The sequence below is a fragment of the Arvicanthis niloticus genome, chromosome 21 (assembly GCF_011762505.2).
Source record: "Arvicanthis niloticus isolate mArvNil1 chromosome 21, mArvNil1.pat.X, whole genome shotgun sequence".
In the NCBI taxonomy this organism is placed as follows: domain Eukaryota; kingdom Metazoa; phylum Chordata; class Mammalia; order Rodentia; family Muridae; genus Arvicanthis; species Arvicanthis niloticus.
In genome coordinates, this window is record NC_047678.1 from 7,412,295 (window position 1) to 7,439,555 (window position 27,261).

Genomic DNA, 27,261 nt, shown 5'->3' on the forward strand with positions numbered 1-27,261 from the left:
GATTTCATCAGCTGTCCCCCAGCCTACCTTGATCAAACACAGCTCCTTGAGGAATTGACTCTCCCTGTTTCAGGTCTACATGCATGATGTGTATGAGTTTTAAAGAAGGCTCTTGCAGGGGGCTTATGTAAATGTGACAGCCCAGAGTAGAGAGCAATGCAGGTAAGAAATAGTATACTTACCACAGGATACGGAGAAGGGCCATGATAAACATTCATACAGATTTGCCAATAGGTAGCCAGCATGTTTCTGACCACTTCCTACCAATAATTAAACCTCTGGATCAGTTTAAAAAGCAAGCTATGATAAGATTCTCTGAAGGAAGGGAATTTGCAGGTGTAGAAAGTGCTGTCATTATCATTATTCTCACTAGGACCCTTTGCCACTATTCCAAACCAAGAAGAGGTTCCTTTCAACTGGAAGTGTTTTACAAAAGAAGCACTGTCTCCTAGCAGACTCACATGTCCTGGTACTTATCACAGGGTCTGGATGTGAGAGTTCCTGGGAAACACATGATTACAAGCATTTGTGAAGATGGCAGGTTTCTGAAAGTTGTACCCTGTCTGGAAAAGCCATCAAGAGATCAAACACAGGAAATCTAGGAGCTAAGGACTCTTGCAGCTTGGTGGGACAAACATGCAGCTAGGAATGCATTTAGCTAACTGGTCACCCCATGAGGAGACCATGCTCAAGCCAGCATCAAGGGAGCTTGACCAAGGGAACTGCCAGATTGAATGGAGGAAGGACTTGGGAGGGGCTGCCTCCTGCATGTACACTACTCAAGATTGTATGAGCTCAGTCAGAGTGGGACAGCATCCATATCTGCAGAGCTCACCGTAAGACTCCCACAGCAGCTCTATGGAAATCAGCTGGCTGTGTGGTATGTAGAAGACTCCAATGGCCAGGTGTCAACAGCAATGGTTTAGGCCCTTTTCTATTAGAAACCTGAGGACCAGGAGAAAAGCCCAAAGAGAGGAAAATCAAATGCTACACTGAAAACCACTTTCACAACTGAGATGCTATGAAAGGGGTATAAAACTCTAGAGAGATGGATAACTTTTAGAAGATTTTATCATAAAAAGAGGGCAATCTGGCTAAATAGGCAGGGCAGATAGGGAGAAACTGGTCACAGAGCTTCGTTAACCTAGGCAGACAGCTGGTCAAGTCATTCTGACGTCAGTCTCATTGTATGTTGTCCATAAACAGGCCAGGTAGCATGATGTGTCAAATGATGCAGTAGAGCACAGAAATCTGGTTCCTTCTCCATAATGCTCTTAATACTAGGAAGGAAAAGAGAAAGTTGAGTTCAGGGAGGGAAAGATGATATTTTCCATCCCTCAGTTCTACAGCAGATCTCTGTTCAGGAAGGTTCAGTAATTTTTATCTGTCATGTACTCCCCACTATTGATTTCCTCAAACCTTGTGTTGCTGTGTTCCTGTGTGCTTGTGTTCCTGTGTGCTATCATATGCATGTGTTTACATCACCAACCCTGTGTACTTGAGCATAAGGTGTTAACTTTCCCATAACTAAGCTTTCTTAATGCACAAGTGGATGTCAAAGCCCCAGATATACAGCATTCTTTGAGAATACAGGAGCTGGACTATATTATTGCATTCTTAGCCATGTAACCCTCCTTGGTTCATCCACCAGACTAAGAAAGATTCAATGCAAAGAGATACCCTGCCTTTGGGGAAACCATCCTGCTGTCTGGCTCACAGAGTTGCCATGAGCAAGGCTATAAAATACTTTCCAAATCGCAACATGGACTCCACCATCTACACATGCATAACTACAATGTCTTTTTATAAAAATAGTTTTTAAGATTTAGTTATTTTTTATTGGATATTTTATTTACATTTCAGATGCTATCCCCTTTCCCCATTTCCCCTCCCTAGAAAACCCCTATCCCATGCCCCCTTTTCCTTTTGCTTTTATACAATTTTTTAAATGTTAATCAAAGGTTTTATAAGTTTGGTAATACTCAATCAGAAGTGTAACTCAATACCCAACCTAGATATATCAACTATCTTTGACTGGCGGAGACACGTGAACATCTGCCTCCATGCCCCTCCCCTCTCTCTTCCTCTCTCTCATCACCTAGCTTCAGCTCTCCTCCTTCTTCTCCTCTCCTTATTCCTTCTCTTCCTCTCAGTACTCCTTCTCCCTTAGCTCCTCCTACATATCACCCTTCCTGTTAAAATAAAACTTTTCTCTCAAAATACAATTAGAGATTAACTATGCCTATTTGTACAAGTGAGGTACAAGATAGTCCTAATACCCAGTCCATCATTTTGTTGACTAACCAGAACCTCTGTCATCTCTCCTAACTAAAACACTTAGTTTTGAACCTGGCTTTTTTTCTTGGCTTTAGCGTGAATGTCAAGCTGAAAACCATCCACTCAGATCTTTTATCTCAAAATAACTAGCCAGGATTGGCTATGAGACTATAGGTCTTCAACCCCGTCAGAAATCCAGAATGACTGAGTTAACTGAAATTATGGGAAGCACAAAGCATAGCTTCTAAAACTTAGCCAATTTATAGAGACTGCTGAACACCTGGATACTCCCTATACTACAAAACGTTGGCGCATCTGATCTTAAGCCTTCTAGCCAAGGATCATCTGAAAGACCTTAGTGCTGCAGAATTATTAAGGGCTGATTACTCTGTCTAGGCAGATATAATCAGTCGACTATTCTGCAAGTATTTCCTTTTCTGGACAGTAATTTTTCTGTAGATGGAAAGAGGCAATTCTTGCCTAGTGGCTGTCTCCCCACAGCTGGAGTAACTCCAAAGATGCTCAATTTCTTCTTATAATCCAAGACAGGAAGCTGTCAGGAGCAGACAGGTCTCTAATCAAAGTGAACATTAATATATAAATGTTTGTAACGTCAATTCTATGGACTTCTGACGTCTTGAAAACCAACTAGCTATGTAAGGTAATCTGGACTGTTGTCTGTTAACTCCTCTCAGCTATTTCTAAAGAAAATATAGAAAACACCCTAACAATAAACTGTTTAACTAGCAGAGCTTTATCTAGGAAGGCTACATCTAATTTGTTTCATATATGACATATAGCCACAAGTGTTTACATTTTGTTGGGCATTTGCAACATCCAACTTAGCATATTTATCATAGCATTTTCCTCTCAAATTGTATATGAACAGCCAAGCAACTGTGCCATTCAATGAATTCGTGATGTATCGATGCCTAAGTTGCTAGTTAGGAGTAATAATACATAAGATAAGCTCTTTCATGTGTTAATTTGATATATACACAAGAAAGCTCTCTGACATTTTGAAAATTACACACATTTTGTAAGTTTATAGAGACAGGGACGCTGGCCTTGAAATCCTCCTGCCTCACCCTCCAGGTTGCAGGGAATACAGGTATGTGCTATCATGTGTGCCAGGAAAGTATGTTTTATCATCAACTTTGTGCACCTTGCTGTGCCCAGACTAGCCTGTCTGAAGAATGAGTCTTGAGGGTTGCAAAGGATACCTAAAACAATCCCGTACAATCAAATATCTTCCAGAGGTATCACCGTCTCTGATTCCAAGCTGTACTATAGAGCAATAGAGATAAAAAGAATCCTGGATACTTTGTAAAGAAACAGACAGCTTGATCAAAAGAATTAAATCAAAGTCCCTGACATAAACCCACACACCATTTGACATTTAACTTTTGACAAAGAAGCCAAAACCATACAATGGAAAAAAGGACAACATATTCAACAAGTGTTGGTGGTCTAGCTGAATGTCTGCATGTAGAAGAATGCAAACAGATCCATTTTTATTGCCTGGCACAAAACTCAAGTCCAGGTAGATCAAAGACCTCAACATAAACTCAGATACACTAAATCTAATAGAAGACAGTGGAGAATACATTGGAGAATGAAGGAATAGCTTTGGATACATTGGTAGAGGAGATGATTTTCTGAACACAACACCAATGGCTCAGGCACTACAATCAACATTTCATAAAGGGGACCTCACGAAACTGAGAAGCTTCACAATAGAAAAAAAGTCTCCACCAACTCTACATCTGAGAGTGGTAAAATATCCAAAATATATGGAACTCGGGAAGTTAGACACCAACTAAATAACCCAGTTAAAAATAGAGTACAGGGCTAAACAGAACTCTTAACAGAGGATATTGGATGGCCAAGAAACACTTAAAGAAATGATCCATTCCCTTCATCATCAGGGAAATGCAAATCCAAACAACTCTGAGATTCTACCTTATATGTATCAGAATGGCTAAGATCCAAAACTCAAGGGACAGCACATGCTGACAATGATGTGGAGCAAGGGGACACTCCTGCATTGCTAGTGGGAATGCAAACCCATAACCACTCTGAAAATAAATTGGGTGGGTTTTTTTTCCAGAAAATTAGGAATAGTTCTACCTTAATATCTAACTGTATCACTCCTGGGCATATACCCAAAAGATGCTCCACCATCGCATAAGGACACTTGCTGAATTGTATCCACAGCAGCTTTATTTATTTCAGTTAGAAACTGAAAACAACCCAGATGCCCTTCAACCAAAAATCAAAAATGAAAATGTGGTTCATTAACATAAAGGAATACTACTCAGTTATTAAAAACAAGAACATCTTAAAATTTGCAGGCAAATGGATGGACCTAGAAAATATCATGCTCAGTCAGGTAACCCAGACACAAAAGGACATGCATGACATATACTCACTTATACGTGGATACTATTCATAAAGTACAGCATACCCACACTATAATCCACAGACCCAAAGAAACCAAGTAACAAGGTGGGCCCAAGAGAGGGTACTGCAATCTCACTCAGAAGGGGAAATAACATTGTGATTGGAAGTGGATGGATGGAGGGAACAGGGTGAGAAAGGGGGCAGAGAGAGTGAACAGAAATTGAAGGTAGATGGGATGGCATGTTGTGGTGTGTGCATCTCTAGGAGGTGCCAGAGACCTGGGATGGGGAGACTCCAGGAAGTCTATGAGGGTGACTTTAGCTGAGACTCCTAGCATTGGGTCATACAGAGGCTGAAGAGGCCATCTCTAGCTAGGCAGGACTCCCAGTGGAGAGATAAGAACACCAACTTACCCACAATTCCTTTGACCTAAAATTTGTCCCATCATCAAAATGTTCAGGGATAAAGATGTCACAGAGACAGAGGGAATGACCAACCAATGACTGGCTCAACGTGAGAAGCAACCCATAGGCAAGAGCTAATCCCTGATGCTCTTACTGATACTCTGCTATACTCGCAGACAGGAGCCTAACATAACTGTCCTCTGAGGAGATCCACCCAGCAGCTGACTGAAACAGATCCAGAGACTCACAGTCAAACATTAGACTCAGCTCAGGGTCTTGTAGAAGAGTTGGGAGAAGGATTGACAGACGTGGAGGGGATATGGACTCTACATGGAGACCAACAAAGTCAACTAACCTGGAACCTTAGGGGTTCCCAGTGCCTGAACCACCAACCAAAGAGCATACAAGTGCTGGAGCTACCACCCTGCACAGATGTGCAGCTTGGTCTTCATACAGATGCACCAACTGGAGCGCTGGCTTACCCTGACTCTGCTGTCTGCCTGTGGAGCTTGCTCTCCTAACTGGGCTGTCCTGTCTGGCCTCAGTGGAAGAATATGCACCCAGTCCTGCAGTGACTTGAGGTAGCAGAATGGGTTGGTTCCTGTTGAGGGACCTCCCCATTCCCAAAGGAAAAGGGGAGTGGGGAGTTGGGTAAGGGGCCATGTGAGCCAGGGAGCGGGGACTAGGAGCAGCTGGGGCTGAGGTTGACATATAAAGTGAATAAATAAATTAGTGGAAAAAATACAGGAAAGAAAATGCCCTGTGGGTGGATCTTATGGAATCATTTTCTCAATTGAGATTCCCACCTTTCAGATAAATCTAGATCACCTTACAAGTTGACGGAATAAACCAACTCACCTAGGCATTTCTACAGTTAAGTTTGAAATGACAGAACAACCTGGCAAATACATTATCAGGGGGAATAGGAGTCTAACGAGGCGATAACAGAGATTCAAGAGCAAAGCAAGGTCCTAGATCTTACCAGAGGTCTTTACAGGAGACAAAGCAACTGTCCCTGGATTCATACACCTGGTAGAAGCTTTGTGCCGTGTTTGTTCTGGCCATTGGTTAACATCTCTCCACTTCAGGCTACTGAAGACCCCCCCTCCCACCCACCCCCGAATTCATAACAAGGACATGGGGCCTGTGAACAGAGAAGAAATAAAGGGTTATTTCAAAAGACATGGAACTCTGTAGTAGCTTGAACAGCCTTTCTTAGGCCTGTTGTAGGTGAGAATATCCACTTCCCCCCAAAACTGTGCTATGTTCAAGGTCTGCTTCCTGTCTCTTCCAACTCTCAGTGCCTCCAGTACCTCATACCTACCGAAAGCCCTGGCAAGGTAGAGGTGTGGATTCTAATGGGATGGCACGACAGATCTTGGGGATCTTGGTACCTTGCAGTGGAAAGAGCTCCTGGACAATCACCTTTCTTGATCCATCAAGTCTCTTCAGGCCTGTACTGAGTGTTATTGAATCTGGCCTGGCAAGGTTTCTCTGCTCTCACCTTTCAGCCTCACCTCCCCACTCTTTACTCCTGATGCCATTTATATATTCTTTGACACAATTAGCCCCACTCCACCAACATATAGTCCTTCCTTATGGTGCTTCATGACTTGACTTATGTATTTGCCGTCCACCCTCATGACCTTAGTCTTGGCTATTTTAATGTCAACTTGACACAAGCTACAGTCATCTGAGAGGAGGGCGCCTCCGTGGAGAAATTGCCTCTACAAAGACCAGGCTGGAGGCAAGCTTACAGGACATTTTCTTAATTAGTGATTGATGTGAGATGCCTCAGCCTATTGTGTGTGGGGCCAGCTATAGTCTGCAGATCCTGCATTCTATAAGAATGTGGGCTGTGTAAGGCATTAAGAAGCAAGGCAGTAAGCAGGAATCTTCTTTGGCCTCTGCATCAATGTTGCTCCCAGATTCCTTCACTGTTTGAGTTTCTCAATTGGCTTCTCTCAATGTTCTGTGATTCAGGATATGTAAGCCAAATAAACCCTATCCTTCCCAAGTTTTGTATGGTGTTTCATCATAGCAATAGTAAGTCTAAGTAAGAAACCGTCCATGGGGACTTTACGTGTTCTGATGCCTTGGATGCCAGATTCCTTTCCCACCTTGGAATTTGTACCTCACACTATTGTTTTATCTTGCTAACATTGTCCTTCCAAACCTCAACCCCCTCCCCATATGCCCTGCCCTGTATCCATCCACCCTTCTTTTCTCAACATCTCCTGACAACTCTACAAGGTTTTGATACACCAATTCTTTATCCTGGTGAACTAGAGGCTTAGAATGTCTGTCTCTGATTCTCTGTGCACTCCCCCTTACCACCTCCAGTGCTTTTTAAGTTCCTGAAGCCTCTGGGTGTGCTGTACTCACAGGGGAAATATGGAAGGGAAGGGTTTTAATTAAAGGTGCCTCTTATTTCTCCTCTTCTTCCTTCTGATGGGTGTACTTTCCTCATCAGACTCGGAAGACGTTGGTCGCCGTACAAATAGTGTGTTGACCGCTAGGAACAGAGTACAAAGAGGTTCAAAATAGGAAATGAGTGTGGCACAAAGCTTTGGGACCCTGTTGGGTATTTCTTACAAGCAGCAAGTTGACCATGTCAGGTGAGTGACTTCCAACACATATCCTACCTTTCTTATATCAACATTGTCTGGGAAAAAATTGTATTGGCTGTTGTTCTGTCGGATGCAACTTTTGGATGTTCTCTTTAGGTCTCTCTTACATCAGAAACAAAGCTTTGCTTGCTCACTGGGCTGTGCTCAGCATCCCTGTCCCCATTCTGTTCAGCTCCCCTGCTTTCCTCAGTGGGGCAATAATAACCTTTCACCACTGTTCCACAAAGGAAGGCATGAACCAGATGACTTGGCAAGATTCAGCTATGTCTTATTGGGCATGTCCCTAAGCAATGTCCCATTGTATACACTTCCCATTTGAAGTTTGGCTGTCCCATGAACTTTGTGCTGGCCTCAAGTGAGGCTGAGTTTCAAGGGAAGGGGACAACTAAATAGACTGAATAAACTTAAAGGGGAATGAATCCAGGGGACCACATATTAGATGGTTAGGTCACATTAGGTGGGCAGTGCAGCCAAATTAGCAGAATCAGCGTTTTATGAATTACTAGGCACAAAGTGCAGAGTCACTATGCTGCTCAGGAAATAGGGAAGAGGCTGGGAAAGGCTGTGGGTAAGAGTCAGAATCAGGGTCAGACAATGTGGCCAATGAGCTGGGCACCTGCGTCTCTGTGGACACCTGATAATAAAAAGGAATCCTTGAGTTTATACAAGGCAGAATCAATGTATTAAAGGTAGAATAAAAGGCAGGCAGGCAGGCAGACAGACAGACAGACTGACTGACTTCACAATAAAGGAAGCTCTGACCCCACTACAGGGCTTTCACAGAAGACTTTGGGGAATGTAGTATCCTTTCATTCATGCTCTGGACAAGAGGAGACAGCTGAGAAATATACTAAGCATGAAGTACACAAACGTTTCAGAGTGTCCAGAGAAAAGACCTGGCATACGGGAGGACAACACAAGGAGATCTATCTGATGAGACATGGCAGGGAAGTGAGGTTCAGACACAGGTAGGAGGATAAAGCCAGAAAGGACATTGAAAAGAAAATACAAGTGTCCATGCCTTTTAAATCCTGGGAACATATGTGCCCACTCTGAATTAGGAATATCTGAAAAGCAGGTCATAGCTGGACCCGAGTTCTAGATCCATTGTCAAGTACTAGGTCAGAGGTTCTAATACAGGTGTCAACGTGTTCTTTGACCCATTCACACTACAGGTCAGTCTACAGGCTGGTAATGAGCTCACATATATCCCTCCCTCTATCCTTTTCCCTACTGACACCTTCCCCACATGACAGTATAGACTGAGAATGCAGTTACCTACCAGGAGAAAGAGTGCTTGGTCTTTTTCTCATTTCCCAGCGCTGTACTTCATAAGCATCTACAAGAAAATAAACAGAGTGGCTGGCTCACTCACTTCTGCCTACAGAAGATACAGCCATACTAGTTCACAACATATCAGCCTCAGCTTTCCACTGGTTCTTTGACTCCTCATGTTACAGAAGATGCTGCAGTGAGACCAGCCTACTCACTCTGCCATCCACCCATAGAGTGCCCTTTATAGAGAGATTTAACAGGCAAGAGAGGACCATGGAGGTGCTGTGATAAATCCTGCAGGACCAGCTGGAAGAGGATTTCTTTCTTCTGCGTTATTGGGCCCACACTTCATGGCCTTTGTACTCAGGGACATCTCAGTGACTACAGAGAGTTATACTCAACTGAGAGTTCTATCCCAAATCAGCAATCTGAAGTGAACACCAGATGTCAAACAAACAATGAGCAAGGAGATCTACTGATTACAATCAGAGGCTTGGAGCTTTTTCAATGAGAGAGGCAGGGAGAAGGCTTTGCTTTTTAAGTTTATTTCAGCTGTATTGCCTGGAAATGCCTGTGTACTACATGCATGCAGTGCCAATCAAGACCAGAGGAGAGCATCAGATGCCTTAAAACTGGAGTTACAGATGGATTTGAGCAGCGATATGGGTGCTGAAATTAGAATCTCTGTCCTCTGGTAGAGCAGTCAGTGCTCTTGATTAAAAAGCCATTCCCCCAAATCCTCTGGCTCATCTTTAATTTCCAGTGTGTGTGTATGTGTGTGTGTGTGTGTGTGTGTGTGTGTGTGTGTGTGTGTGTGTGTGCGTGTGTGTGTGCTTTGCTTCTATTCCTCTTTACCATTATGGCTGGAAGGAGAATCAAACAAATCTCCTACATCTCACTGATGCCTTTCCCACTGCTTCAGCCTGGTGAGCAGAATGTACAACCCCACTGCTTCTTGAGCCCCTTCCTGTTGATCTCCACAGGACCTTGTTACTTACCAGGAAAATTCTCTTTACTATCCAGTTGTTCTTGTTGTTCTTCAACATCCGAGTCTCCCACCTGGGCTATATCTGCAAGAAAATCAGAGTGGGGTGTATCACATGAAGCCACACTGGTTCTCATGAAATTAACCCTAGTTCTTCTTGGCATTTTCCAGGGAGCCTCTATAGCAGAATCATTTTCTCTCATTTAACCTTCAGCCCTTCTTCCCAAAAGGAACTTGGAGTGAGGTTTCTCAGAAATGGAACACTAAGATATTTCCTGAACAGGGGAGGGACTTCAGATACTTACAACTCTCTACCATGGTGGAATCCATCTGCAACTATAAAAAAGAAAGCATTGTCAGGATTGGCCCCTATTGTATATGTCACTATGGTCTGCCTTTCTCTGGATGATTTAGGAACAATAGACACAAGCCCTATGGTGCTGCAAGTGACACAGGTAAAGATGGAAAGAGTCTTTCCCACGGTGGACTTTCCAGCCCATTTACATTGCAGGCACACAATCCTTAATAGAGCAGGGAAAGTCATTTTTGAGGAAACTGCCTCTATGGTCCAATTTTAATGATTATGGTAATATCAGTAACACCAGAGAGCTGGAGACTCACTAGTAAAATAGACAAACAAACCTCTGAATTCCACAAAGGAAAAAAATTTTCAAAGAGTAACACAAATGGAATACAATCAGACCTTAATTTCTATAGCAGACAAAGAAAGTGTTCTTACAGTTTGTCTAGAGTCGGGAACATGAACCCCATGTGGAAAATCTAGGATAGACCAGAGTAACTGTCAGGTTGTTAATAACTAGCGATTAGAAAAGACTCAGGGAACATTCTCAATGTGCAAAGGACTATATGGAGATAGCTTGGACTGCTATGAGTCCATTCTCCAGTGTAGAAGGATGTTCAAGAAACGGGGGAAACCAGAATAAAATGATACCTACAATCCTTGCTCTTTAACTAAAACCACTTCAAACAATACAAGAGAAATCCAGCTGATCCACACTTCCTGTTATTTTTATGTATAAGTTTTCAGAGCTGATTAGTTGGTTTTTTAAAACCAAACAGGAGACTCAGACACACACACTTGCACATGAACATACACACACACAGACACACACAGACACACACAGACACACACACACACACACACTGTGTTCATCAGACATGAGTTTGAGAGAGAACAAGGTAGGCGACATGGCAATGGCCAGAAAATGAGAAAAGAAAATTGATATGATTTAATTTAAAAAAAATAAGAAGTTTTAAAGCTCAGTGTGTATACTAGTTAACACTAGATATGTGTTACCAACAGGTGTTTTTCAGAACTGCACAGGACTGTTCAACTAAATCTTTTCTTGGTGATTGGCAAGCAAGTTTGGAAAATCTTATTTCTCACAGAGCTATTATCAAGTGTACTATAGTACTTCAGTAACTTTGTTTTTATGTTCCAGGCCAGCTTCTAAGACATGAGTCCAAAACCTACTGATGTAGTAGTCTCCTTAGGGTCCTTCATAATTGCTTTTAACTCCAAATGACTGTGTGAAATGACCAGACACAGCAGGGAGTCTTTGGACTTTCCCGTGAGTGCCTTCAAGCATATGTGGCAACATCTTAGTTTACCTTATGTAATTAACTGGACAACAGACACACCTCATCATGGATGGGCCGCATCTCTGAACCGCATGCTGCACTCAGAGCCCAGCTGCTAATGCCTTCAGATTTTCTTAAATGAATTTAAGGCTCAACCAAGAAGTGAGAGCACTGCATGGCATGAATGGATTCATGTTTTCACTTTCTTTCTGCATACAATTTTGAGAGCCAGGGATTCTTAGGTTGTTTTCTGAAGCAAGGATGATAACAATATCCAGGCCCAAATGCCACGGAAACCAATGGGATAATGAACTAAAAAGTTCAATTAAAGTGTGTATGGGAGTATGAAGTATATCTCCCATAACCCATAACACCACACGGAATCATATCCACTCAAAATCACAAGACACTGAAGCACACAAACTCCAGGATTCCATGTGCACACGGCCTCACAGAAACCTATGCAGAAACTTGACTGTAAAAGTAGATCTAGAAAAATCTATAAATACAAAAAACAAAAAATAAAAAACATGTTGACTTGCTCCCAGAAACAGCAAGTTGGTTGGCCCATCAAAGAGAAGCCAGTAAGAGATGCCAACCCATCTTAGCATTTACATTTTTCCTCAGCAAGGAGTTAAACAATACTTACAGCTTTGGTATTCTTCCCAGGACCCCTGAAATTACAGAAACAAAGACATATTGATTGAGGGCAACTCCACCTGACTTGTGGGCACATATCTTTATTTCTCTTCCTTGGTACTGAAAAGGCATGGTACTCCCAACATTAATAGTTGGCAAAGCAGAGATAAGATATATCTGTGACAAGCCCACGATCTTTGCGTGAATGATGGATCTTTAACTCCTGTTCAGTCATCAACGACAAGGTAGTTAAGCAAGAGGGATGGATGCTAGTATCCATCCTATACCTGACTGTGCCATTCATAAAAGCTCTTTTCCCATAAGGTTTTCATTGGTAAGGGACTGTTCTACCATCCCATAAAACAGAGCATAGTATGTATAACACATGCTATTATGTTTTGAGAGCCAAACATAAATGAAATAGGAAATTCAGACAGTAATATTTCTATTTCGGCCAAAGAAAAATCATCTTACCTCATCATGAGGTTCAAACTCTCCTTTTTTAAAAAATAGCTGTTTAATGTCTGGAACATTTTGCATTCCTAGGAAGATAGAGTGACTGTTAATCACTGGTGCTGTGCTCCATGGCTTCCTTAGAGAGCACTGCTTAACTTACACAACAAGATGGCTATGCTTTAAAGGCTAGATTGAGTGGCTACTGGAATATCCTCAGTGAAAGCACTGAGTCAATGAGGAGCAAGGAAGAAAAGGAAAATGAAACACCTGCACTATGCCGATAGCAATAGATGACAAGACACTCTTCCAATGTTTCAAGTCTCTTACTCATATCAATCACTTGAAGATCAGAGAGTTGATCTTCTAAGACCAAAAAAACAATATGAGTTTAAACTTATGCTAGGTGGAATCTAGTACAAACTCTCGAGGATAATAACTTGAGGATCAGATAATCCAGGGTACCCAATGGAATATGGTTTTTAAAGTAACAGTGCTGAACATGAGAAGATAAAGCCTATGAAAAGTCTCTCCTCTGCTGTACACCTGGGTACCACAGGATGCTGGAAACCAAGTAAGGCTTACAGCAACCCAGAAGGTTATTCAAGTACGATGAACTATGTGGCATTTTACCCTCCAGTGGTGTCATGCTCCACTCCCAGTTCAGTGTATGGACTACAAAGGGGCAGTCATGTATCAGGGAAAGAACAACCTTAGAAGTTGTTGTGTTGGAGCAGGACCAAGGTGGGATTACTATATAGCTTTTCTCTGGAGCAGACATTATTTTTAGAGTGGACCAATAGATCTACATAATTTCTGTCCTTGGAATAGAAAAAAATTTTCCCAACTGATCTGTTGCTGACAGCATGGTCATATTGTGGTTTTCTGGTGGTTTCCTCAGTGGTAAACATTCCATGAGTGGTAAACCTCACAATGAATATTGTGGAGATGATCTACACACTTCACACATTCTTTGAAAATCTAAACCCTACACTTGTGGAGGACAATGTACAATCACACACACACACACACACACACACACAGAGAGAGAGAGAGAGAGAGAGAGAGAGAGAGAGAGAGAGAGAGAGAGAGCGCAAGAGCAAGTTCTGAGTACAACCAAGACATGAAGCTTTATGTCTTTCCAATTGACATTGAAGCTTTGTACCCATAGCAACATAGAGCTTAGAATTCTATACCTCTGATGTATTGAAGCTACCTTTCAACGGAGCCACCAAGTCCCAGTACCAAGTCTCGGTTCCTTGTCTGTCCTGGACAGTTATAACTCATTCTAATCATTAACTTACTACTACACAGAAAACCCTGGAAACGCTCCATGACAGAAACTAATGACTAAGAAATTCATTCAGAAAGTCACTGAAGAAAGTAGAGATATAAAACAATAGTCAACTTTAAAGTAGACAAAACCATTCATTTTATAGCAATGTCTGGTTAACAAAAAACATAAGAAATAAAATGAAAAAAAAAACCCCATGAGGTGTGAAAACCATCAGAAATGAAAACATGAAATATGGCCATATGCAGAAATGTGCTAATAAAACTCCAGTTTTTTAAATGGTAGCTTTAAAAGTGTAGTCATAACATGTATCCTATTTTAGTGTGAAACATAACATTTGTGTGTTGAATTGGCAGAACCTGTAAAGTCTAGGAACGTGGAAAGGGAGAATTAATTGGTAGAAAGATATTCAAGGGGGCAGGGGATATGAAGGAATAGTGGAGAGGGAGGTCTGAGTTGGGAGAGGGATGGCCAGACAGGACAAAAGAGGGTTAGCACCAAGGACCTGTGAAAGGGCTAAATCAAAAACCTGTACGTTTAAATATATACACGAATGTTCATACAAAAGAGGATACTTGGAGCTATACAGGGAATTATCACAGAAGCCATGCGTGCCATATAAGCATCCAAGTGCTAGAAGCTGGAGAGATGGCTCAGAGGTTAAGAACAATTGTTGCTTTTGCAGGGAAGCTGGTTTTGATTCCCAGAGTCTAGATGGTGGCTCATCAACTTTAGTTCCAGAGGATCTGACCTGTCCTCTGACCTCTGGGTGCACCAGGCACTCACAAGGTGAATACACATAAACATATGTAGGCAAAAGGTTTATACACAAAAGAAAAATAAGGCTAAACTATTTTAAGGCCCAGTGTCTGTGAGCACATGTGTTTGTGGGCATGTAAGTATGCTTATTCACTTGTGGGATATCCGCGTCTTTGTGTGAGTGCCTGCCTGTGCCCATTTTCATGGCGGCCACAAGAGAGTATCCACTATTCTGCTGTATTGTATCACTTCTCTGATTTCTTTCCTTCAGCAGTGTTTCTCACTGAAGCTAAAGTTAGGCCAGCAGACATCAAGTCAGAGCTGTCCTCCTGTCCCTACCACAGATAGCGCTATGTTTATAAGCACACACATATATGTCTGGTCTTTCTATGTGTTTCCTATGGATTCAGACTCAGGTGCCATTGCTTGCATATCAAGTGTTCTTCTGTCGAGACATTATCTGCATATACCATGATGATGTCATGAATTTCTAATGGAAAGCACTACATATGCTGGGTGTATGAAAATACAAAAATATTTTGATTTTTAATATTCTGCATACATTTTATGGAATTATAAACTCAATCATTATTCATGTCTTTCTGTTAGTTTAGCTAGTCCATTCTCGGGATGCCCTTGAAACGGGTCTAAACATTGACCTGTGGTTATAATGTGATACCACTTTGGCCTTCTCTCTAACTCTATAGATGCCCAGCATTCCCAAGCTAAGGGGCAAAATAAACCTTTCATCCCTAGATTGTTTTTCTCAAAGTCTTTTGTTAAAGGGGGTGGAAAAATAATTTAGGTGCCATTTCTGTGGACAGCTCCTGCTTACTTATCCTTATGCCCCTGAAAGAGGAAAATCAGAGAAGCCTTCCATTTTCCTTGTCCTTACAGATTTCTTCCCCACTCTCTCATACTCCCAAGCACAGGGTGTAACATGAGCACTTCTGGGACTCTCTCCCACTGAACCTGACCAAGAAGGTTTTTATATAATTCACCTGTACTCTGAAGATTCTTCAGATCTAATCCAAATGTATCACCCACATGTAGGAGTAAGTAGTACAGAGAGTGGCTCACCTAGTCCTGCCTAAATCACGTGAAGCCACACTGGATCATCCAACATGTGCCTTGCCTTTCCTCTAGTTCATGTTATTCAATGAGAGCCAAAGTGGCTTTTAGGTACATCTGTACTTTTTAGGGTTGTATTTCTACTGGTGAGATACACATTAGCATTTTTCACTTATTAAAAAGAGGCTAAGTCTGTTTACAGTTTTACATAGGGGACACAGGATAATCAACTACTACAGGTAACTGAAGCAAATCCTCAGTATTTACAGTACCTTGTTCCCCTGCTGCTGCTGTTTCTTTGGAAGTACTTGGAGGACCTGGAGGTTCCGCCCAAGCCTGGGAAGGACGTGGGTCCTTCTTATAAAATCTTTTTAACAGCGAGGAAACTGAGAATACATTCACAACAGGGAGAGTTATGTTAGCTTTACGGCAGCAAAACAGAAAATTCATCATGGTTGTGCATTTGTTAATATGATCTCCTTCCCTGTTTCCAGGTAGTCATCAGACTCAACTGTGCTTCGGGAAGGTCACCACATTTTGTGATTAAGCACTCCACAGACACCTTAGGTAATATCTACATTTATGTGACTATGATAATAAAAAGAGCAGCAGAACTTGAATGTGTTATATGGGCATGGTACCAGTTGGGAGACACATCCTTCTGAGAAACACATGAACACAATGTTGTTCATACAATTCCTCTGTTCTCCATGCTGTCTCTCAAACAATATAAGTTTCAGAAAGACTTCCCATGAGACTTTCAGGTTTAAAAGATGACTCTCCATGGTAAACCATAAGGAAAGGCTCATGTAGAGCAGAAATGCTCTTTGTTTGTTAAATACTAGATGTCTGTCAGAAATGATGTTTGTTAAGTACCAGAGGAACTCAGCTAGACTCTGTAACTGAATTCACAGTGAATATTCCACTAGATCCAATACGGGGAACATGATTGTTGTTGACTTTTCATTTTTTATTTAATCATGGTACTTAACAGTCATGGAGAACATGTGGTATTGCCTCAGATGAACTGGGAAATATAGAATATTGTATGACCTCTTATCTTTCACCTTTGAGTACCATATTAGTTATAGTCTTTTCATTGTGTTCAAATTCTGACAGAAGCAGTCAGAGAGAGAGAGAGAGAGAGAGAGAGAGAGAGAGAGAGAGAGAGAGAGAGAGAGAGAGAGAGTTGGTCTCTGTATTTCAATCCCTGACTCAAAATTGTAGTTTTAACCAAAAGTAGAGGGCCGGGCTTAGTACAAATATGTGGCATTCCTTCTGCATCTTCAACTTGCCCCGTGTCTCCCAGTGAAGGATTTGCACCACTAGGGGTTATAGATTCCTGTGTATTTCTTACAAATACTTAGACTCCACATCATTTGAAGTCAAGTTGTCACATTAGCTGGTATGGCAAAAACAAAATTTCTTATATTGGCCAAACCTTGATGTCTTCAACATGACCAGGGAAGAAACATGGTCTGGCATTTGGATGATATGTATGCATGTGGCTTTTTAGATGACAAACATCCTCAGCCACTGTATGGACATCCTAGATAAAGTGGAGCTGCAAGGCCAGTGTGGAACACTGATGGTACACAAAGTATATACAATCCCTGCTCTATTCTGCCTCATTCAAGACCCATATCTAAAAATTCCTCTTCCAGGGGGCATTTGCCATAAGCCCACTCCCTACATGTGCTTTTTTTTTTAATTTTCGGAAATATCTATAATCCAAGATTAGGCTTGAAATACCTATTTATAGTGACTTTGAATTTAAGATTCTCTTCACTCCACTTCAGGAGAACCATGGTTACACAAGTGTGCCCCCATGGGTGCATATCAGAGACAGTGGTATCAAAACTAGGACCTGTCACGTGCTAGGAACACACTAAACCAACTGGACTATACATTCTGCCCATATTAGCTCTCTGTGACAAATCCTTTTCATGTCAAAGGCCTGACTCTGAAGGCATTTTAACACATCCAGCATCCCAGCCAAACTCTTTCTATGGACCTCATAGCTGCCTATATTGTTCCACTGAGCACTCAGACTCAGCAGGCAGTATGAAGACTGACCACTAGTGATAGAAGGAATATTGGAATCAAGTTTGAGCTCACCTTTAAAGATGCATATACAGCAAAAAGAGTGATCCAGCACTGCTCAATAACCAAGCCCCAACTGGAGTTCTTAGTAGACATTGCCCATATACTGCCCATAACATGGTTCTTAAGGCTCTTGTTAATGTTGTCTGATTGGTTAAGCCTTTTCACCAGTTCTAACTGTAATGAGCCATCATAAGTCTCTATTGTAAGTCCAGTTATCAAACACACTCAATCTATTTCTTAAATGTAGTTATCTTCCTATCTTCGAACTCTCTGATCTGATCAAGCATGTGGACTGTTCCATCTACCATCCTTGTGAATGTCTTTTGGGACATAAAGAGCATTACCCAGGCGTCTGCCAACTCTTGGTGCTCATCAGTGCATGGGATCTCACTATGTTAAGTTATTGCAGAGAGATGCTAGGAAGCTGGACACTCTCATAGGGATTGCTGAACCCTTAATGTGGTAAAAAGTATTTCTTGAGCTCTATTGCTACAGAGGCTGATGACCTAGCTCTACACTTTGGGTTATGATTACCCCCAGCAACTGCACAAAGAAATAAATCTGTTGCACATCTGTCTGGGGAAGGTAAAACACATTTTTGTAGATAAAATGTGTATCTTCCATTTTGAATTGACAAATTTGTCACTGGGAAGTCGATTGTGTAATAGGAGATAACTGTCTTGGGGAAAAAAAAAACTATGTAGTTACTGCCTGGTGCACAACATCCTCCCCAAACGAAAGGCATTAGAGTTGAATGCAGTTACTGTAGACACAGGGCCATGACTGGGTACTTAGGGTATCACATTTTACCTTTTAAACTCCCAAGTTTCACTCCCAATTGAAATCTTATATCACAGTAGTGTACCAGACAAAAGACAGCTAGTATGTATACAATTCCTATCTAAAATGTGTGTTGAGAATGAAATTCTATAATACATACAACATTTGGATCTTTTAGACTCCACCTGTAATCGAAAAGAAAGAAAACACTTTGAGGCTCAGGTCATGCTGAGACTGCATAGTTCTTTGGTTTAACTTGTGACACAGCAAAGTGTAAAGTAGAATAGGAAAAAGACATAAAAAGGACTTGTAGAATACTTTACATGATGATGTCATGGAAAACCCAGGCTATGTACTTTGTGACAAAAACTAATGAGGTGCACACTTATGTTGACTGAATGTGAGACCAGAGCACCTTATGCTAGCAGACCAATTTAATAACATGTTTTGTCAGATTAATCCCTCTATGAGGGACCATCCGATTATTTGCATGAATGCTCATGTTTAAAATGTATTATACCCTCAGTCTTCAAATATTCCATGCATGAAGCTTCCCACTACATAGTTTTGGCAAATGACTCAAATTCAATCTAGCTGACAGACTCAAGAAACAAGCAGAAGAGGACCCTTAAGGAAAATACACATTTTAATAGATAATAATGCCTGTTAACTCTTGAATAAGTAGTATATAACATTTATCTAATAAGGAACTATTTAATTCAGATGAAAAGGTTTCTGTACACAAACCATGTTACCTGACACTGGAAGGTTTATGCTCTATTTAAGCAGGAACAAGCTCATAATATTCTATTTCTTCCTCTTCCCTAAGGTAAATTTCTAATACCCACAATGTCACTGTTCAGTTCTGTTGTTCTAATAAGAATTTGAAAGAAACATAAGATAAACAAAGTAACTTTTCTATCTTAGAGAAAAGAAAGGCCTTCTTACATTCACTGAGGAGTCTGATGTCTTTTCTTCCTCAAATGGTGAAGGTGCATTCTCTGAAAAGATGAGGGGGAAAGAAATTGATAGTCAGCTCATGGTACTGTTTACCACTTATGCAGCATCTTAGCTTGGTGTAGATAAAAGTACAAGGACTTAGCACATGTGACTAGACCTAATGAAGGAGATGGCTGGGCTGCTGCTGAACTGCTTTTCCTTGAAGGTAAATTAAAGCAAAGAGAGGCATGGAGAGATATGAGTAACAGAACTGCTGTATTTCCATACAGTAGGAGCCCAATGCAGCGTAAAATAATCTGTCTCTGATTAGTAAGATGAAATACAAGTCTTCACATGTATTCAATTTGGAGGGACCACTGTGCCTCAGTTTGCATGTGGAGGTCAGAGGCCATACTGTGGGATTCCAAACTTGGACATGTACAAGATAACCCCTACATGTCAAAATGCTCAGGGAACATTGTGGAAGATGAGTGGAAAGATTATAAGAGATGGAGGGACAGGACATATGCTGCTGGATAGTGTCTTCTAGACATGAACTGGATGGTAAACCCATGAAATCTCAACACAGTTGCTCAACAGGACCTGCATCATGGCAGCTTCTACAGACCTACCACCTTAGATCAAGAGCTATAGCCAATCAATGACTAGAAAGAGAAAGAAAAAGAGAGAGAGAGAGAGAGAGAGAGAGAGAGAGAGAGAGAGAGAGAGAGAATATCAGTTTTATCTAGGAGCATACCACCCTCAGACCTTGATTTCAAATTAGCAGCACTAAACATGTAGACTCAAGAGCAACATTAAAGGCACACAAGTGTTTATGTAACAACAATAGGTATAGAAGAGGACATATTTGAAGGGAGAACATGGGATATGTTGGACTGAGGGGAATGGGGGAATAAATAAAGTAGTCACATTAAATTCTCTAACAATCAGAAGGCTAAATTAAAACAATCCTGCTTTCTCCCTTTTCCTCCTTCCATCCTTCAATCAAGGTCTCTTGCAGATGCTGGAACCAGACTAGAAGCCAGCAAAAAGCAGAACCTTCCTTTTTCTGGCTCTGACTGTGCTGGGGTTACAAGTGTGCACAGAAATGCCCCACTGTTTTTTTTGTTATGTGTCCTGGAGATTCGAACTAAGGTACTAGTGTGCACAGCAGGTGTTCTTATGCACTGAACCATCTGCACATCCTGTCGTTTACTCTGCACAACTATTTAAAAGTGGAGGCTCATATTCAATTAAATTATCCCTCAAAGGTAAAGAATGATACAATCTTAAAATGTGTGACTAAAAGGAGGTAAATTGTAATCATTTGTCATATGTGGAGAACATTTTATAGAAGTACATTGTAAAATTGATAATCTATATGTCTTCCGTGTGTTTATAAACATAGTTTAAAAGTCTTTATATCATTTCTTCTTTGCAATGTATATATATATCTGCAAGGTCCCCACACCATTTTTTGGACAAGTTGTAATATGACCCTGCCACAGATACCCACTTATATAACTTCCCTATTTTTATGGTCTGAAAAATAAACTATTACTTCTTTACACTGTTTCCTTCATGGTATTTTGTAGCAATAACTACAAACATTATTCAGATAGGGAACAATTAAAACATAGCACTAGTCACTGAACCTGAAACCCTAAAGGTTTGGTAGTATCACAGGTTGAAAGAAGTAAATATTCTGGGGATAACTGGGTACAAAGGACACAATGGCACTAAAGCACAAGCAGCCCAGGCACTGTGAGCACTGTGCACCTGTAAGAGGAAAAGCGCACAAACATCCCCTCCCCCCATACTTAATGATATCTTTTCCCACATTCTTACCTCCAAACACAGGTGGAACCTGACTACTTCTGGGGTCTTTGCCACTTCATTAAGATGAGGAATTTTGTTACCTGGTTTGACTTTAATCCTCAGTCATGAGTCATTGGATGTTTACCAATCTTGAGAAAACTCTGCTATATTCCATTGACGTCACCCGTGTAGGAGAGACAGTATTAGAGGGCAGTTCACCCAATTCCTGTCTATACCAGGGGAAACCCTACCAACTCATGGAAGATGAGCCTCAGCTTTACACAGGTTCATGCTATTGAAGGAGACACCAAACATTACATGCATTTGAAAATTCTGTAGTTGTATTTCAGTTAAAGACCTAGATATATCAGCATTGTCTACATAGGAAAATAGCCTTAAACTTTTCTGTAGATTGATATATGCAACAAACTGTCAACCACTAGAGACAATTAGACAAAATTCCCACAGTACCTTCCCCTTCATATACAGTTCTTTGAACTGAAGTAACATTACGGAGTTCTGGTTCCGACTCATCCTCACTGTACATACCTTGCATAGCTTCAAGTTTCTTTAATATCATAGAATCTGGGGATGCATTAAAAAGAGGAAGTTGTGTCAGCTTCTTGGCAGAAAATGAAAGGAAATGAACAATTGCTGCATGTTTGTACATTTGATCTGACTGCTTGTTCCAGGTACAGTCATCAGAGTGAGACTGGTGTGTCAGGAAGATCACTGCATGTAGTGAACAATCAGTTAGGCATTGAATGGACATCACAGGAATCACAGATAAAGCCTAAATATAGATGCATATGAAAACACAAAAGAAAGTCACATGACTGAGCATGCTGTGTGAGTGTGCTGCTTGATTGGCATCATGCTAACCCTTCTTAGAGCCACATGGACACAGCAACAGCCACTCAATGCCTTCAACAACCAAATCTTCACTAGGACATGAAGGCTTTCCTCTTAGTTGGTTGAGAAGGACTTCCCATGAGACTCTCTAGGCTGGAACGGATCTCTTTAGTGTATACTGTAGGAAAAAACACAGGCACTGCTGGAGAGCCCCATGATGTCTGTGACATGCCAGAAGACCTCAGCTACCTAGGAGTAAATGTATCCAGAGCCAGGAATGTTTTTAGTCCAGAACATTTTGGAAGACTTGTTTACTCTTCATTCTTTCCTCAACCCTTATACACTACATCTCATGACAATGTATGGTGTTGCCTTCATGGGATGTAGGGAGGTAAGAAGCTGTGAAAACTTCTGACTTTTTACCCAAGGTTACAGTGATAGCTGCATTCATGCATCAGTGGCCATCTTCCCTGACAGAAACAACTGAAAGTACTCTACCTTTCAACCCCAAAAAAGCTGTGGGATTCCTGGATTCGTAAGTAGGGCCTTCCTCAACCATCCTCATACTGTCACCTGCCTTTTAGTAATTGAGTCTGATCATTAGGGAACAAAGTTGGGAGGGTACCAATGCTTACAGATGTCCCAGTAATGACTCAGTCTCCAAGTCACACCAACCCAGTTCTCACATGATGGTGTGAAAAAGGGAAGTTCTTTTTTATCTGGCCACACCTAGATACAATCTGAACTAGAGGAACCTGAAAAAGTAGCTTGGTGTCATTATAGGTGATAATATGTCCCCCAAAACTGTGTGGCTAGCCTGAACTAAGTCTAGCTAAGAGAATAGCAGAGTCTCCACCAGTTTGTGTGCATGCAAGACGCTGTTTACTCATTCCTCATAAACATTCTGTTTCCAGCTGGGCAGTGGTGCCACATGCCTTTAATACCAGCACTGGGGAGGCAGAGGGAGGTAGATTTCTGAATTCGAGGCCAGCCTGGTCTACAGAGTGAGTTCCAGGACAGCCAGGGCTACACAGAGAAATCCTGTCTCAAAAAACCAAAAAAAAAAAAAAAAACAAAAAACAAAAAACAAAAAACAAAACAAAAAAAAACAAAACAAAACAAAAAAACAAAACAAAACAAAAAAACAAAAAACAAACCAAAAAACAGAAACAAAAAACAAACCAAAAGCTCTGTTTCCACAAAGTCCTCCATACACAGACTCAACAGGGGCAACTGACAAAGCTCCACTCCCCCTCTTGTTCCTTTCTATGGTGCAGAGACAATGTCTCTATACCAGGGTGGTCTGAATGCCACTATGATAGATGACCTGGAACTTAGAATTTTCCTGTCTGTAACTCTGAAGGACTGGTTTATAAAGTTGTACCACCACAGCACATTTTATGCATAATAGATGATCAAACCCATGTTTTAGAAAGGATAGGCCTATAACTGAACAATGGGTTCCAACTGAGCCACAGGCTCCCTCTAAAACTAGCTTTTCTGAAACAAAGCCCTCTGTAGCAAGCTTATGTAATGTAGACCATGTAACTATATAACATGTAAACTATGTAACCTGTAAACAAGCTCACACAGCCACCATGTTCACAATAAGATGCCTTCGTACTCCTAACTGCTGCCTATATAGATCCACCAAGTGCTCACCCTCAGGGGCAATATGGATTCTGTCCACCAGTGAAAGAAGTCCTGCTATCGCTCAGAGTCTAGCTCATACTGCAAAGCCTGATGCCAGCAGCTAAAGAGACCACTCAGAGGGTAATATCCCCTGCTGCTCCTGTAGAGGACACAGGACTCTTTCTGTTTCTAACACACACAAGTCAGCTAGAGACACAACTGTCTGTAATTTCAGTTCTGAGGAACCCAACAGCCAGTTTGACGCTACACATGAAACACAGATGCAAATGCCACACATATATTAAAACAGGTGAACACTCACATACCTAAAATAAAAATAAATCTAGCTTTAAAAATCAATTTCCAAAAATCTGAGTCAGTATGTATATCTAGCCACGTGGTGGCTGGAGGTCCTAGAGGACATTGTCCATAAGGTGAATAGCTCTTTGTGTTCACGCTAATGTTATGTACATACAAAGTATTTTTGTTATTTCTTTTTATGTTATATATATATGTACACAGTACTTTTATTTTCGTTCTATTAAGTATCTAGAATTCACAGGAGAGCATTTTTAATTTTTCACCCTTTCATTGAAAATAGATTCTTTTCTCATAAAATATATCCTAATTGTGTTTTCTTTTCTCTCTGCTACCCCAGTTCCTTGCTACCACCCTTCCCTCTGGATCCACTCCCTTTGTGACTCTCATTAGAAAAAAATAATAACAGGCTTCTAAGAGATAACAACTAAATGTGACAAGATAAACCAAGATAGAATAAAATATATATGTACTTATTTTTGAAAACACCAATTTCTTTTTTTGAGATAACATTCACATGGAATCTCATGTTTGTTTCTCACTGTGAATCCTCCTATATATCAACATACTCTCCTTGTCCTCTTCCAAATAATGGCTACTGTTTTCATTACTGTAGTTACGTGTGTTTGTGTGTGTGTGTGTGTGTGTGTGTGTGTTCCTATTACATAACTGGAGCATGCTCAGCCTGTACAATGTTATTATTGCGTTTTGTATGTATATGTTTTCAGAGCTGAGCATGTGGTATTGCACAAACAATTGGTGTGCTCTATCCTGAGGAGAATATTTTCCCACTTTTCCAGTGTTTGTGAAATGAGCCATGTATGATAAGAACCTGTGAGAAAATCACCCAGCCCAACTTCTCCTGCAGTGTCGGGCTCCTATCCTCAGAATCTGTGATCTGACTAGGATCGTGTGGGCTTTTCTACCTCTCATGCTTGTGGATGTCTGCAGGCAGATGAAGAACAATGCCCTGAGCTTTTGCACAGTATGGTAGTCATGCCAGTGTCTGGGCTCTCTGTATTTTTGACCTACTGAAAGATGATGCTGGAAAGATGGAATATGGGCATTACTAAGTCCTTGCTCCACAAAGTGTCTCTTGATCTGCATGAAGAGCCTCATCACTTACCACTGTGCTCTGGTTTAGTCTTCAGTAGAGTACCACCATAAAGAAACGAATACACCATATGGGATGAAGTCTGAACTCTTATTTTGTAGGTAAAATGTGTATCCTATTATGGTAATTCAATAGCTTCTCATTGGAGATTGGAGTGGGTAGTCTGGATTCCTATCTTGAACAAAACCAGGTTTAGACACAACCTGGTATACACCATTCCAAACTAAGTACTGGGTTCATAGCTGGATCCCATGAGTATACACAAATGAACCCAGCCTATTTTTTTTAACTTAGGAAACTATTATTTTAAAAGACAAAATCCAAATTCTTCCCAAGAGGTAGTTTAGATTATTGTGTTGCATTCAAATATAAGTATACCCAACATTTACACAACTTGTTTCTACAATGTGTTTTAAGAGACTTGGCAATACATACAAAGTCTGCGCTTTCTTTCTTCCACCTGAAATGTAAAGGAGAGAAAACAGTATGAAGTGCAGGTCACATTAGTTTCTGTTTGCATGGGTCTTTGAAAACTATGTTAACATGTTTTTTAATGCCAAGCAACATAGGCAAGTATCTACAAGTGAAAGATTATGTATTAGCACATTCTGTGATGGTAGCACAGAAGACTGGGGTTTCTCAGTTGTGCCACTTCCCACTTTTCCCATTTTAAAGGCCGCATTAACTATCACTATCTGTTTGTCCTCTGCCGACTGTTCTGTATGTCACTCTGCAACATGCAACATGCAACATGTCAACTTCTAAATGAAATCTCTAAATTTTTGCCAAATGAGGAACCTTTTTCTCCAGAACAAAAGGTCCTATCACAAAGACTTTAATACTTGACACTGGGTTCCTTCTGGTCTGGGCCCAGAAACTGAGCAGATCCAAGAAGGCAGCTCTGCCCCCAATCACACAGAACCCAGAGGAAGCAGGGCTCCAAGGAACTCTAACCCTGGCAGTATCTTAGGTAAGCAGACAACAACCTTCACCCCAAACAGAGAGTAACTGGGACCCACAAAGACCCAGGAAGTCACTCCCGGCACAGAGCACTGGTTCCTTCCAGTAAGGGCCAGAGCACTGAGCAGATCTTGGGTGGCAGCTCTGCTTCCAATATCTAAGAACCCAGAGTAAGTGGGGGTCTCTAACTCAGGCAGTATCTTAGGTAAGCAGACAGCAAGGCCTGCCCCAAACAGGGAGTAACTGGGACCCACAAGGACCCAGAAAGTCATTCCCGGCCTGGAGCACTGGTTCCCTTTGGTCTGGGCCAGAGCACTGAGCAGATCTTGGGCTCCAGCTCTGCTCCCAATCTCTAAGAACCCAGAGGAAAGGGGCTCCCAGAGCTCTAACCTGGGCAGCATCCTGTCTGTGCTTGAGCACTGAGCAGATTTTGGGCCCCAGTGCTTACCCCACACAGTTACACCCACCCCACACAGTTCTGATACAACCAAGATAATAGGAAAGACAGGCTCCAATCAGGGACAGGGCAGGTAGCACTAAGGAGATACAGATGGCAAAAGGCAAGCGCAAGAACATAAGCATCAGTACCATAGTAATCAGTAATCAGAGGACTTGGCATCATTAGAACCTAGTTCTCCCACACTAGAAAGTCCTGAATTCCCCATATCACCAGGAAAGCAAGATTCAGATTTAAAATCACTTCTAATGATGATGATAGAGGACTTTAAGAAGGACATAAATAACACTCTCAAAGAATTTGAGGAGAACAAAGGTAAACAGGTAGAAGCCCTTAAAGAGGAAACAAAAAAATCCCTTAAAGAATTACAAGAGAACACAACCAAACAGGTGAAGGAATTGGACAAAACCATCCAGGACATAAAAATGGAAGTAGAAACAATCAAGAAATCACAAAGGGAGACTACGCTGGAGATAGAAAACCTAGGAAAGAA

The 27,261-nt window shown here is 41.3% G+C and overlaps 1 protein-coding gene across 7 annotated transcripts in view; it reads right to left on the minus strand.

The window, feature by feature from the left end:
- Window positions 1–503: 503 nt before the first annotated feature.
- Window positions 504–27,261, minus strand: part of LOC117693435 (uncharacterized) — a 37,529-nt gene continuing 10,771 nt past the window's right edge. Inside the window, exons 5-18 of one of the 7 annotated variants that reach the window (XM_076917321.1) lie at window positions 25,787–25,811; window positions 21,907–22,020; window positions 19,627–19,679; window positions 18,839–18,863; window positions 16,065–16,178; window positions 12,690–12,757; window positions 12,226–12,250; window positions 10,714–10,754; window positions 10,280–10,310; window positions 9,988–10,059; window positions 8,997–9,053; window positions 7,470–7,599; window positions 6,067–6,228; window positions 504–1,280 (exon numbers count right to left, since the gene is read on the minus strand). In XM_076917321.1, the coding sequence (XP_076773436.1) occupies window positions 7,499–7,599; window positions 8,997–9,053; window positions 9,988–10,059; window positions 10,280–10,310; window positions 10,714–10,754; window positions 12,226–12,250; window positions 12,690–12,757; window positions 16,065–16,178; window positions 18,839–18,863; window positions 19,627–19,679; window positions 21,907–22,020; window positions 25,787–25,811 (726 nt within the window). In that variant the 3' untranslated portion in view covers window positions 504–1,280; window positions 6,067–6,228; window positions 7,470–7,498. The remainder of the gene's footprint in view (window positions 1,281–6,066; window positions 6,229–7,469; window positions 7,600–8,996; window positions 9,054–9,987; window positions 10,060–10,279; window positions 10,311–10,713; window positions 10,755–12,225; window positions 12,251–12,689; window positions 12,758–16,064; window positions 16,179–18,838; window positions 18,864–19,626; window positions 19,680–21,906; window positions 22,021–25,786; window positions 25,812–27,261) is intronic. The other 6 variants (XM_076917323.1, XM_076917325.1, XM_076917324.1 and 3 more) reach the window with 6 other exon arrangements.